Source organism: Dasypus novemcinctus, chromosome 17, assembly GCF_030445035.2.
Source record: "Dasypus novemcinctus isolate mDasNov1 chromosome 17, mDasNov1.1.hap2, whole genome shotgun sequence".
Lineage (NCBI taxonomy): Eukaryota > Metazoa > Chordata > Mammalia > Cingulata > Dasypodidae > Dasypus > Dasypus novemcinctus.
The window spans coordinates 14,722,400-14,737,487 of record NC_080689.1 but is presented as its reverse complement, the minus strand read 5'-3'; the positions used below and the strand labels follow the sequence as shown (position 1 = coordinate 14,737,487).

The 15,088-nt window shown below is 36.8% G+C and overlaps 1 protein-coding gene across 2 annotated transcripts in view; it reads right to left on the bottom strand.

The window, feature by feature from the left end:
- The window catches only part of GCC2 (GRIP and coiled-coil domain containing 2), a 73,110-nt gene that overhangs the window by 21,124 nt on the left and 36,898 nt on the right, over window positions 1-15,088 (bottom strand). For both annotated transcript variants that reach the window (XM_023584199.3, XM_023584200.3), the window contains exons 10-15: window positions 11,609-11,728; window positions 11,068-11,232; window positions 10,659-10,763; window positions 9,869-10,031; window positions 513-613; window positions 341-418 (exon numbers count right to left, since the gene is read on the bottom strand). In XM_023584199.3, coding sequence (XP_023439967.2) covers window positions 341-418; window positions 513-613; window positions 9,869-10,031; window positions 10,659-10,763; window positions 11,068-11,232; window positions 11,609-11,728 — 732 coding nt within the window. The remainder of the gene's footprint in view (window positions 1-340; window positions 419-512; window positions 614-9,868; window positions 10,032-10,658; window positions 10,764-11,067; window positions 11,233-11,608; window positions 11,729-15,088) is intronic.

Here is a 15,088-nt window from a genome sequence, read left to right as displayed (position 1 = left end):
TGGTTCGATTCCCAGGGCCTCCTGGTGAAAGTGAGCTGGCCAGTGCAGCATGCTGGCCCACGCAGAGAGCTGGCATAACAAGATGATACAACACAGAGGATGGAAAATGGGAGAGACAAAGAACCAGGGAGCTGAGGTGGCTCAAATGACTGAGTGCCTCTCCCACATCAAAGGTCCCAGGATCAGTTCCTGGCGCCCCCTAAGGAGAAATAAGAGAAGACAAGCAGACACAGAGAGTGCATGGCAAATGGACACAGGGCAGGCAGCGAGTGCAAAAACACAATGGGGGTGGGGGGAATAAATAAACCTTAAAAAAAAAAGAATTAAAAAAGAATCTTACTTTGTAGACTTCCACTTGCTGCTGGCTTGCCTCCAGCTCACCCTTTAAAGATGCTTGAAGTATTAAGTGATCAGTTTCCTACAGAATGAGAATCTTGGTTAAATTTTAAAAAGAAGTTATTTATAAATATACTATGAACATGTATCAAATATGAAATTAACATCTAACATACCACTTGCTTTGAATCTGACAGTTCTTTTTTGGTTTTCACAAGCAATTGCTTGATTTTGGTGTTTTTTTCTTCATACTGTTGTACTGAAGACTGTAGTGAGGCTAGTGAAGAAATAATTTCAACATAAAGACATAAAACATTTTTTATTGAGTAAATTTAAATGTATAAATACTTTTTCTTTTAATTAATTTTTAAAAGCAACTAGATTAAGCTTTTTAGTTTGGAATATTTCACATGTACATGTCAGGAATGACAACAGTATCGTAAACCCCATGCATCAACCAGCTTTAACAATTATCAACAAAGTTCAATTTTATTTCACTTGTACCAGGGATTGGCAAACTATGGTCCAATATTCAAATATGGCTTGCTATCTATTTCTGCAAATAAAGTTTTATTCGAAAAGAGACACACTCATTCATTTACATATTGTCTATGTGTTGCTTTAGGGTTACCCTGGGAGAGCTGAGTAGTTGTGACAGACTTTATGGCCCATGAAGTCTAAAATATTCACTATTTGCACTTTACAGAAAAAGTTTGCTGACTCCCGGCTAAAACATCACCTACTCCCTGCACTTCCAGTGGATTATTTTAAAACAAATTTCATTCATTTGTAAATATTTCAGTATCTTATCTCTAGAGTATTGATAGAGCTATAGTTACTATATCTCTAAAAGACTACTTTTAAGAAATACTTCCAAATTAGTGCTGCATATTTCCAACTGCAACCTATCAGAGGAAGAGAGCTAGTTTTCTTTGTTTTTGCCGTAGTAATTCAGGAGTAATAATTTTTTTTATAGGACTGGATTGTCAGTGATAGACAGTTTACCAGAGAACAGATTGAAATCTCATTTAAAAATCTTTTTATTATACTAAAGGTAAGAAAGAGGTAGCAAACAGGGATAATTGAATTCACTGTTTAAGACCACAGCTCATCAACTACAACTACCCAAATGTTACTGAAACCTGTCGTGAACAAAGAAAGAATTTATGACAGAAAACACTAATGTAGCCTGCATATCCTAAAATATTTACTTTCTGACCCTTCACAGAAAGACTTTGCTCGGCTCTTTGTCTAGTTTTATTTATGGACATTCTATAACTACAGCAAAAAGATTTTACCAGGAATGATTAACTTGATGAAGTTAAATTCATACCTACAGACTGCATTACTTTGTAAATATGAACAGGTATACTGTAAGGATATATCTGAATTTATACTTTATGACAAATCTAACTCAGTTATTTCCTGCAACTATTTATTTAGTTGTCAAAAGCATTATATAAAATACAAAATACACATGAATTCTTTCTTAAGTACTCTAGGAGTCATAAATTAAGATTTATAAATCCCTGATCTCAAAGAATATAGAATGCAAGTAGGTGATAACATTCTACAAATAAAGATAATCTAAATGTTAAAAAGAAACACAAAAGGCTATAGTGTTTCACCTGGGTTAAGATTTTACAGTTCTCATGGGGCAACAAGGAAGGTTTCATGGAACAGGAAACCTTGAAGATGAGGAAGTCCAAAAGGTGAGCATGGGGGTGGGAAGGCTAGGGCATGAGGGCAAAATAATAGCAGAGAAAATACACAGTAATGGAAATGCATAAATCATGTCTCAGGGAAAATTAATAGTTCTATTTACCTATAAGAATAATGAGAATTAAATTTAAAAGTTAGGCTAGGGCTAGATCATGAAGGATATGAAAGTAAGACACATGGACCTAATTTATTAGGTAGAGTGAACCAAATGTTCTTTTATTTTTTTATTTTAAGATTTATTTCCCCATCCCCCACCACTGTCTGCTCTCTGTGTCCATTCATTGTGTTCTTCTGCATCTGCTTGCATTATCTGGTGGCACTGGGAATCTGCATCTTTTTTGTTGTGTCATCTTGCTGTGTCAGCTCTCCGTGTGTGTGGCACCACTCCTGAGTGGGCTGCGTTTTTTTCACATGGGGCGCACTCCTTGCGCGTGGGGCACGGCACTCCTTGTGTGTGGAAGCACTATGCATGGGCCAGCTTACCACACGGCTCAGGAGGCCCTGGGGATCGAACTCTGGACCTTCCATATGGTAGACGGACGCTCTATCAGTTCAGCCATGTTCGCTTCCCCCAAATGTTTTTTACTTTTGCACAGAACATCGTCCTGATGGCTCTTTCTTTTTTTCCTACTCTATCTTAACTTCTTAGCCTAGGTCTTCCAAGGCCTTTGCTGCCATGAGGCTGGGGTTTTTGGCAGACTGTATACCCTTCTAATTAATTTGAAAAACTAGACAGATTAATCTCCGTCGGTTCTTTAAAAATGGACCAAATACTTCAGTACCCTTCATGATCTGGATCAAAATATCTAATTATACTTTACTTCTCCCTAGCAAAGTCAAGCTTTTTACTAACTAGTCAAGCCTTCCAAAATGATGTTTATTTTGGAAGGAACAGCCTTTCCCAGTCTTTTTCTCTCCAAACCTTATCTTCAAGGCTCAATTCAAAACTGTTCCAGACTATGGAATCTCTCTTCTCTGAACTCTTAGTACTCATTGCCAGTACCACTCATTTCTGTACTTAATTACTGTATCAGTGGGAAATAGGGTGGCCTTTTTTTTTTACTTAAAGATTTATTTTATTTATCCTCCCTCCCCTCGTTGTCTGCTCTGTGTCCATTCACTGTGTGTTCTTCTGTGTCTGCTTGTATTCTCACTAGGCAGCTCTGGTAACCAATCCTGGGACCTTCTGGAGTGGGGAGAGAGGCAATTACTCTCTTGTGCCACCTCAGCAACCTGTTCTGCTATGTCTTCTAATTTTCTCTCCTCTGTGTCTCTTGTTCTGTCATCTTGCAGAGCCAGTTCTCTGCGTCGGCTGGCACTCCTGTGTGGAACAGCATTCCTGCACCAGGCAGCTTTCCCACACAGGGTGGCATCCCTGTGCGGGCTGGCACTCCACATGGGCCAGCTTGCCCTCACCAGGAGGCCCTGGACATTGAACACTGGACCTTCTATATGGTAGACAGAAGCCCAACTGATTGAGCCACATCCATTTCCTGGGTGGCCTTCTTGAATAAGCACTTCTTGTCAATTTTCCCCAAGGTCAAACCTGTTTATAAATTTTATTCTTAGATACAGGCTGATCATCAGAACTCTGTACACTCGAACTGTATTGCTTTGGTCATTCATGAATTGCTCACTAGGTAATAATAAGAAGTGCATTATTAAACAGCCTATTATTTTATTTATTGTGGGGTTGCTGCTGAGAATAAGAGTCTAATTATCAGTGGTTTCTAAAACAGGATTATCTTCAAAATCACGTTTGGAGCTTTTGATTTTAATTTTTTTTTTAAAGGTGGTACCAAGGATCTCAACCATTGAGCTACAACCGCTCCCAAGCATTTGAAAATACAGATTCCCACTCTCTAAGATTCTGATTCATTACATCTTGGACTGGCTTTTTCAGGAAGCACCCAAGAGATTGTGTGATGTTCAAATCAAGTCGGGGACCACTGTGTCCTATATCACAGTGTTTCCTGTGGGTAGATATAATTATATATCCCAAAAAGACATGGTCTTAACCTCAACCCACATTCATTTGGGTGTGAACCTCATGTAAATAGGACCTAGAAGATGTTATTTTTTAATTAAGGTGTGACCCGAATGAAATGAAGATGGGCTTTAATCCATATTACTGGAGGCCTTATAAAATGAAGAAATGAGAAACGAGAAGTCAGAGAAAGCCACAGGAGAAGGAGCAAGGAATTATATGCCAGTGGAAACTGACAGGAGGTAGAGATACAAGCCAAGGACCCCAAGGATTGCCAGCAGCCAATACCAGAACATACAGACTCCAAAAGAAAGTAAACCTTACCAAGGTTTTGATTTTAGAATTTCTCTAGACTCAAAATTATGAGATAATACATGGCTGTTAATGTTTCTGTCTGTCTTATGGCTTTTGGAAATATCAAGGTCAAATTTATGGGAGACGTTAGTGATAGCAAAAGCACACAGAATATACAATTTATGTCTTGATCTTATGTCTGATTTTACTGTATATTCCTATCTTAATATTTTCTTGGTCCCATTTCCTCATTAATTATATAACGAAAATCTTTACGGTAATGTGGTGGCTTGGAGTGATGTACCCCAGATAAACATGCTCTTAATCTCAATCCATTCCTGTGGGCATGAACTCATTGTAAATAGGGCCTTTTGATGAAGTTACTTCAGTTAAGGTGTGGCCCAAATGAATCAGGATTACAGGAGTCCTTTATAAGCAGAATAACACTGAAGACACACTGAGAGAAGATTGTGGGAAGATGGCAATGGACAAACAGGCAGAGTTCAATGCTCTCACAAAAACAATGGAGAAATAGCCAAAAGGTGTCTGTGGGACCTGCTCTGGGGGTCAGCAGACCAAGACAGTGCTACACAACGCCCAGGAGGGTGAGAGACAGAGAGATGAAGAAGCCAAAACAACAAACGTGAGTAACCAAGTCACCGTGGCGGCTGGGGGGGATGCTCCTCTCCCCCACCCCCAAGACATTAAGTGAGGGTAAAACACCTGGTTCACTGCAGCCAACTTAGAGGGGAGCAGACATCTTCCTTCTTGTCAGCAGTTTCAAGGGAAAAGGGAAGGAAGGTCATGGTGCTTTTCTTCAGTGAATTCAGCCAGCAGAGACCGCTCTCCACAGGAGACTGAAACACCATCAAGGAAAGGTGCGCTGACTAGAGCCATCTGCTGGCTGGTCTGGAAATTGCACGGACAAAAACGGCTTTCTGTAGCCAATCTCCCTGGGAGAAAATTTGCGTCCCACTAGGTGAGTCCCTGGTCCAATATTGGAAACTCAAGCTGGGAAATTTTAAAGACTAAGCTGAACCAAATATCAAAGAAGAGTTGTGGGGGAAAAAAAAGAACAGGCAGAAGAGAGAAATTAGCCATCAGAGTAAATTCACTGCTATATTCAGATGCCTAGACATCAGCAAAAAATTACAAGCCATACTAGGAAACAGGAAGAGATGGCCCAGCCAAAGGAGCAACCAAACATCCTGAAGAGATGCAGGATTTAACACAATTATTCAGTGATAATTGCACAACTCTCCTAAGTCACTTCAAAGAATTTAAAGAAAATATGCCTAAATATGGTTAAAGGCACAGAGAGAGAAGGTCACAGGAAGAAGCTACAGGTCAACAGAAGCCTGAGAATCCAGGACAGGCTATCATGTGCACTGTCATGTGACAGAAAAACCAAGGACCAAAAATTGCTGGCAGCTAGCCTCAGAACACCACAATCTTCTGTGAGAAAGTACTGCCTTGATGATGGCTTGATTTTTGGACTTCTCCTAGTCTCAAAAGTGTTAGCCAATAAATTCCCATTGTTTAAGCCAACTTATTACATGTATTTGTTTTAGCTACCCAGGAAACTAACAGATAATAACTTTGTAGCCACCTTAAATTACTTTATAGAACTTCTGCTTTCAGCCATGAGGGAGTAAGAGGCTAGTCTTACCTTCCTGCCATAAACAAATAGAAAACTCAAGCAAATATATGAAAAAAACCTGCTTTCTGATACTGGATAATAAGCAGTCCAGGACCATGTTCCCTGAAAGAGAGTAAACAAGGTGAGCCTTATTATTTGCTGGCTGTCTACATGTAAGTCAGTTTTGGACTGTCATGCAGGGAGGGTAATCCCAAACAGAGCCTGGTGTTTTTGCTGAGAAGACAGAAATTGGAATTCTGGGAGACTGTGAGGTGGCTAGCATTTGTGTACTAGACAAATATATAACAGCAGCACATAAATAAAAATAAACAAATATTAACACAGTATTACAGAAGAGGAAGCCACACAGAAAAAGACATCCAGAAATTCAGACCCTCTGAATTCTTTGGCTGAATACCAATTTTCTATTTTTAGGGGTAAAATTCTATAAGGCCAGGCAAATAATTAGTGAGGAAAGAAAAATGGTCTAGAGGGCTATTATTTGAAATACACCCAGAACTTACACAGGGCTATATAACTTTCAAGTTCCCAACAGACCAAGTGGAGAGATGTTAAATATATGAGCATTCACTAGACCCCAGAAGATCTCCACCTCAGGAGTAGGGCTGAATGTCTTTAGACCTACAGGAAAGGCTACTCTAGACATGCTTTGATAATGATTAAAAATAAACCACATAAAGATAAAATGGATTAACAACTTGACTGTCTACCAGACAAAGTTTAGAACTTTAAATGAAAACAAATTACCTAGCATTCCATAAAAACACATCTAATTAAAAATTATTTCCCATGAAAAGCAAAAAAATATGACCCATAACCAGGAGGCAAATCAATCAATAGAAAAGGACCAGAAATAAAGGAATCAGCAATAAAGACATTAAAACAGTTTATCTTACAATGAAAAATTTTCACCAGATGGGATTAACATATTAGACACTACAGATGAGTAAATTTGAAGACATTACCATAATAGAAACTATCCAAAAAGAAGTCAGAGATTAAAAAGATTAACCATAGACCTATGGGGACTATATCAAGTAGTCTAATGTGTGTAATTCAAGTCTTGGGGTAGGAGAGGAAGGGAAGAGGTGGGAATGAAAAATATTTAAAGAAACAATGGTCAAAATATGCCAAACTTGAAGAAAACTATAAAGTCCCATATGTACAGGGAAGTGGATATGGTTCAACTGATAGAGTTGTCTACCATATGGAAGGTCCAGAGTTTGATCCCCAGGGCCTCCTGAGCCATGTGGAAAGCTGGCCCATGTGCAGTGCTGCCGCGTGCAAGGAGTGCTGTGCCATGCAGGGGCATCCCCACATAGGGAGGAGTGTACCCTGCAAGGAGAGCCACCCTGTGTGAAAAAAGTGCAGCCAGCCCAGGAGTGACACCACACACACAGAGAACTGATGCAGCAAGATGATGCAACAAAAAAAGAGATGCAGTTTCCTAGTGCTGCTGGAAAATGCAAGTAGACAAAGAAGAACACACAGCCAATGGACACAGAGAGCAGACAATGGGGGGGAGGGGGGAGAGAGAGAGAGAGAAAAAAAAAGTCCCATATGTACAGGAAGCTCAATAGACCATAAGTAGGATACAAACAAAAAGAAACAAATCAAAACAAACCAAGGTGCATCATAATCAAATTGCTGAAAACTTAGGTTAAAGAGAAAAATTTTAAAGTAACCAGAAAAAGAGAGGCATATTATGTACAGAGGAACAAAGACATAAAATTTCACAGACTGCTCATTATAAAATATGCAAGTCAGAAGACAATCGAACAATATCTTTAAAGTGTTGAAAGAAAAAAATCTATCAATCTAAAATTCTACTATCTGGCAAATGTATCTTTCAAAAATGAAGGCAATATTACAGACTTTTTCAGACAAGCAATGGCTAGGAGAATGCAATGCCAGCAGTTATATGTACTACAAGGTATGTTAAAGGAGGTTCTTCAAGCAAAAAGGAAGTGATACCTGATGTAAATCTGGGTATATAAGAAGGAATGAAGAAAAGCAGAAATGGTAAATAGGGAATAAATTTTTTAAAAATTTCCTTATTTTTCATTTCTTTAAAACCAAAGTTGGCAAACTTTTTCTTAAAAAGGGCAGATAGTAAATATTTTAGGCTTGCAGGCGATAGTGTTTGTTGCAACTACTCAACTGTGCTGCTGTAGCAGGAAAAGTAGCCACACACAATACAAACAAATAGATGTGAATGTGTTTTAACAAAACTATATTGGGAAACGGACTTTGGCCCAGTGGTTAGGGCGTCCGTCTACCATATGGGAGGTCTGCGGTTCAAACCCCGGGCTCCTTGACCCGTGTGGAGCTGGCCATGTGCAGCGCTGATGCGCGCAAGGAGTGCCGTGCCACGCAAGGGTGTCCCCCGCGTGGGGGAGCCCCACGCGCAAGGAGTGCGCCCGTGAGGAAAAGCCGCCCAGCGTGAAAAGAAAAGAGCAGCCTGCCCAGGAATGGCGCCGCCCACACTTCCCGTGCCGCTGACGACAACAGAAGCGGACAAAGAAACAAGACGCAGCAAATAGACACCAAGAACAGACAACCAGGGGAGGGGGGGAAATTAAATAAAATAAATAAATCTTTAAAAAAAACAAAAAAAACCACAAAACTATAATTACAAAAACAAGCAGCCGGCCTGTAGGCCACAGTTTACTGACCTCTGATTTGACAAACAAGTTTTCAAACAAAAATAATAACAATGTATTGTGAAGTTTATAACATATGTAGAAGTAAAATGTACATCAAAAATAGCACATATATGAAATGAAGTGTACGATTCTGTAAGATTCTTACACATGAAGTGGTATAATGTTATTTGAAGATAAGCTGTGATAATTTTAAGATGTATACTATAAATTCTAAATCAATCACTAAAAAATAATAGAGATATAGCTAAAAAGCTAATGAAGGAGATAAAACAAAATGATTAAAAATAATTAACTCAAAGGAAGGAAGATGTAGGAAACAAAGGAAGGATAGGACCAATAATAATTAACAATAATTAACTAGCCATATAAATAAATACATTAAATATAAATAGTTTAAATACTACCATTAAATAGCAGAGACTGTCAACTTGGAGAGTAAAGCAAGACTCAACAATAGGCTACGTTGTATAGACTTAGGTTAAAAATATAACAACTAATTCAGTCTACCAGGTTCTTTTCAAGCGAACATTCACCAAAAGGAATCAAATGCTGGGGGAAAAACATACAAAAAAGCTCAATGAATTTAAAAGGACTGGAAATACTTTTTTAACTGCAAAGCAATTAAATTAGAAATTATTAACAGAATGATATCTGACAAATCCTAAAATATTTAGAAATTAAACAACACACTCCTAAATTACCCATAGGTCAAAGAAGAAATCACAAAGAAATTTTAAAATATTTTGAAATGAACTAAAATATGAATACACTATATCAAAATTTGTGGGATGCAGCTAAAGGAGTGCCTAAAAGGAAGTGTATGGCTTTAAATACTTATATTAGAAATATATTTAATGCATAAAATGGAATATAAACAACTTCCAAAAAAGAGCTTCACTGTTATTTTAATTTTCATGCTCTGCTGGCAATCAGCAAATTGTGGACAAAGATAATTTTTACTGTTTTATTACCCATACAGCAGGTAGTTAAGCAATGTTTAAGTGAATGAATGTATTAAGCACCAACTTAGACTGTAAATATCATAAAGGCAAATGGTTTTATTTCACTTCTGGTCCTTAAAAATGTTTAGCACCATGTTGATAGTTAAAGACTGGTGAAATAAATAATTAATGCTCACACCTCCCTTCATTCTGTTATAAGGAATAATTGCTTATAAGTTAAAATGAATTTTGCTTTACTCACTCATTTCTTCTTGTAGGGTTTCTTGTTTCTGTTTCTGAATTTTAATCTCTTGCTCCAAATCTTCAATCTTGCTGTTTTTACTAGTTAATTTTTGATTTAGTTCTTTTGTCAAACGTTCATAATCAGCTATTTCCATATTCATCAATGTGGTTTGCTGGGCCTCCTGTACATATCATAAATAGAAAATTCACATAATATTAGATCAATTAATTTCATCTGTAAAATGCTAAAATCATCCCATAATAATGAAAAGATAATACAGTAATAATTTATATGCCTATCAAGAAATGATACTTTCTTATTTGTAATTTCATAAATAAAGCATTTTGTAATGTTAATCAACTTTCTTAGTTTTATTTTTTTCCAGCAATAACTTCAATTAACCACAACTGGTAATTCTCTTGTGGGACTCTAATTTATAAAATAAACAAGATATACACAATATTCAGAGGCTCTTATAATAACTTCCTGTTCAGTCATTTATTTGAAAAGCAGAGAAAAATTAACTATTAATTAGCTTTGATATTAAATCTTCATGTGTTACTCAATAACCACCTACAGAAAATCATGTAGAGATATCAACCCAATATCTAATAATTTGTGATGCTAGATGCTTCTGGTAAGACAAGTATGAAGAGAAATAAATTTTCAATATTCTGAGGTTACCAGTTTGAAATGATTACTATAGTACTATCAATATTTTCCTTTTTGAAATGCTGCTTTTTCAATGTTATAGGAATAGCTTAACAATGAGAACACTGGGTATCTGAGTTTTATCTGTGGATTTTACCTTTCGAGCCAGCTCTAATTCTTGCATAGTTTTCTGAAGCTGTTTCTTTTCCTTTTGAAGTTGTAGTTGAACTTCTTCAAGTTCATTTATAGTACTGACATGTTCCTAATATTAAAAATAAAAACACCCCCAACCCACATTAAAAAAGGTATATGTAGGGAGGGTGGCTATAAGATAATTCTGACACACTAAAAATTGAGAAGCTTGAAAATATTTCAATCTTTAAAAACAGACTCAACGATCATAGCTTGGATTCTCGAATTTATAATTGGCACACATTAAGGAATTAATGAATCCTGCTATATTCATAAATGCTATTTTTAAAGTCTTTCCTTCATTTAAATATTATTTTGATAAAAACAACACTATATATTAATAAAATAAATCAATTTTACAGGACTGGGTTTACCTTTATTTTCTGCTCTTTCTGAAGTTTTTCAGCCTCCAACTCTTTGTCTACCACTGCTTTGGCTCTCTGAACTTCTAAAATCTGTACTTCTAACATCTTGGCATTAGACTGGAGTGTCTCAATACGTGCCAGGAGATCTTCATTATCAGAATTTAGTTTTTCACACTAGAATGACAAATGATTTATTATTGTAAAAATGAAGAAAATATATACAGGTGAGGAAGAAAGACAACATTGGCAAGCACAAAAAGTGAAGAATTTCAAATCAATTCCCCAAGATGTCGACGTAAAACCAAGAATGAGTTTAAAAACTCTTATCATCAATATCAACATGGCAAACCTTACAAGAGAACAGGAATGCTGCAGAGGAAAAGAAAAAAATGGAAAGAAAAAAAATTGGAGGAACTTAGATTAGAGTAATAAGCAAGACAGGACAGTTACAAGTTGTTTTGTCATATTCCTCTCTCATCAGCGTGGGTGGAAAATCTGTCTTTCAATTACATATTAATTTTCATGTTTGCACTTATCAATGAAAAATTACCTGAAAAGTTGAATTCCTTAGTTCTTTTTTGAGGTCTTCTACTTGATGTTCAAAATTGCTGGCACGTTCTTTTTCCATATCCAACTGCTCTGACTGCTTTTCATATTCTAATAAAAGATTCTTTAATAAAAGACAGAAGGACTTTTTATCTTCAAGATATTATTATGCATTCAACTGGCTAGACTGTATTATCGTGTCACCTTGATATAAGATAAATGATTCCATAGTGGATGTTTAAATTATTTATCCAAGTTTAACATTTGATAGAATACCTAATTGACATTAGATTAAAAATTATCATCAGGAAGCAGACTTGGCCCAATGGATGGGGCATCCGCCTACCACATGGGAGGTCTGCGGTTCAAACCCCAGGCCTCCCTGACCCGTGTGGAGCTGGCCCATGAGCAGTGCTGATGCACACAAGGAGTGCCCTGCCATGCAGGGGTGTCCCCCGTGTAGGGGAGCCTTGCGCACAAGAAATGCACCCTGTAAGGAGAGTCGTCCAGCGTGAAAGAAAGTGCAGCTTGCCCAAGAATGGCGCCACACACACGGAGAACTGACACAGCAAGATAATGCAACAAAAAGAAACACAGATTCCTGGTGCCATTGATAAGGATAGAAGCAGTCACAGAAGAACACACAGCAAATGGACACAGAGAGCAGACAACTGGTGGGGGGGGGGTGGAGAGAGAGAGAAAAAAATCTTAAAAAAAAAAAGCATAAACTAGATGACACTTAGTATTTGGGGGGGGGGAATCTATTAAAGGGAAGAGAATTTTAAAAGTCTACATCACAACATAATATCTTCAAGGTTAAGTACGTGAGTCATCAACAAAAATGAACTCCTGAAATTTAAACAAAACCTGAAGAGGAAAGATAAAATGTTTAACCTGGATCTGAGATGAGAAATGTTCCAGGCCTGGCCTTAATAAGGTAGAGGTGCTAAAAGAACACTGGAAGATACTCCATAAAAATAGTCTCTCACCTTCTACAGCTAAATTTTCAATATTTTATGAACTATTGAAATTCTTTTTGATATTACTAGTTGGCCTATTCAAGGACAAAATTACCCAGACTGACCATATATATTTATACACATTTAGCTAATCAGCTTATCCTCAAAAATGTATAAATTAGATTGTTTCCAGACTGCCCATACTTTTTTCCCCCTCTCTTCCCTCTCCCTTATAAATCCTGTTTGCCTTTGTTTCTGGACAACTATTGACTGTTCCTCACTTAAATGAATGTGTATGCAAAATAACGAATGAAGTGTTTCTAAATTCTCTTTGACAGTTAATCTCTGGAAGTTCTCACCCGATTCCTACCATCACAGCCAACATAACTGTGTAACCTGAAAGTTCACCTACTCTGGACCTGAAACCCCCGAGTTCTTGGTTTTCTGCCCATGGCTCCTCTGTTTCATGTGTAGCAACTGAGCTTTTCAGCTCTTGCACATGAAATATGATTCTTGGCCAAATCTGTTTTTGTTCCTAGTTCTGATTTATGCATGCTCAATCATCTGCCCACCCTGGTAGCTTGGTGTCAAAATATGAATTTCAAATTTATGGTCAACTACTTTAGTGACTCCATCTGAGTAGTCACTGGGTTTATTAATTAGTTCTTTTTTGTTCATATTTTTATTTGCCTAAGGATTTTGTTACTTCCTGCAACATGAATACCCAGGTTGAGAAATCATTAGTGTCTTCTCTTTCATAAAGAAAAGATTCTATGCTTGCTTTATATTTGTGTGATATATATTGTTGTGATATCTAAAGACCAGAGGTCCCTTATCCTCTTAAATTCTGTCTAGACTTTTTCATTTTCACTCATTATATTAGTCAGCCAAAGGGGTACTGATGCAAAATACCAGAAATCAATTGGCTTTTATAAAGGGTATTTGGGGTAGAAGCTTACAGTTACCCTTACCCAATTCTGTTGCCACGTGTTGAAGAAAGATGGCTGCTGATATCTGTAAGGGTTCGGTTCTATCTTTCCAGGGTCTCTGCTGTGTCCAATTGAGCCTTTTCTCTCTGCTCCTGTGTGCTCACTTCCCGGGGCTCCAGCTCAAGACTCCAGCATGAAAACTCCAACTAACTCCCCTGTTCTGCTGTGTAGTTTTATCTGGGAGTCCCCACCCACCTTGGTGGGTGGGGACTCAACATCCTACTGACATGACCCAATCAAAGCTCTAATCATAATTTAATCATATCCAGGTACAGACCAGTTTACAAACATAATTCAATATCTATTTTTTTAAATTCACAAACCATATCAAACTGCTACACTCATTATGGTCCAATAGTTGTCAACAGCTGCAAAAATGGAATTGCTTTACGGAGGCTGACTCAATAAATAATGGCTTTCTATAGGAAATTTTGACTTTAATCCAGTTTTATTTCTAAAGACAGCCTTGGAACAAAACTGAATGCCATGGCTACAATGGTCAGCTTTAATGAAAGATATGCTGAAGCATTTAAAGTAAATTTTCAGGACTCCTGAAAGTACAGAGCTTTCAAAACATTGATAAAAATTATCATCATAAGCAATACAGACACTGAAAAAAGAAAATGTCCAGCCAAATTCAGAAGTGACCTAAAAAAGTACCAAGAATCTTAATAATGATGCTCCATGAGCAACCTAATGGAACCTAGTTATGTGGCCGTTTCTTGATCATCAGTTGTGATCATCATTCCTAAACGTATCTCTTACTCTACTTTAAAACTTGTTTCTTTATCACAAATGAAATCTCCATCATGACTGAAGGTTAAGAAAATTTTATAATTATGAAATATATTTTCTAAACAAATATGGGTATATATTGTGTACCTCAGGAGGAAATTTAAAAATTTGATTATAGTATATCTTTCCAAAATTAAAGAAGCACATTACTGCTGTAACTGGCTCATAGATAACTTATAAGTCCATATATTTACATAAATTATTTTTAACAAAGTATTAAATAAGTGGTTTTTAAAAAAGACATAAAAGACTTCTTTATACATTAAGGGTACTAATTCTTCATCATACTTTCATACATAAATCTTATATTTTATAGCTCCATCCAGAAATCTTTTCCTGTGTTTACTTCTTAAATTGTTTTTAAGTTTAAAAAAGACTTCTGTATCCAAAAGTCGTTTAAATGATCAAATACTTTATTCCAGGTTTTAAAAAAATGCTTCCGTTTGCCAAAATTCTTTAATCCACCCAGAATTTATTTTGATTTGTGGTATGAAGCAGGCCTAACCATATTTTTCCTAAATAGTTTTCTAATCTCTTTTTATTGGATTCTTTGTTTTATAATCTAGTACCTACGGCAGTATAGCTTAGTTGTAAGAGAACAGATCTGGAGCCAAACTGACTAAATTCAATCCCAGCTCTGCTACTTTATTAGTTCTTTACCCTTAAAAAGAGTTCCTTAAGCTCTTTTTGTCTCAGATTCCTTACTTGTAAATTGGGAATGCTAATAACATACTGCACAGA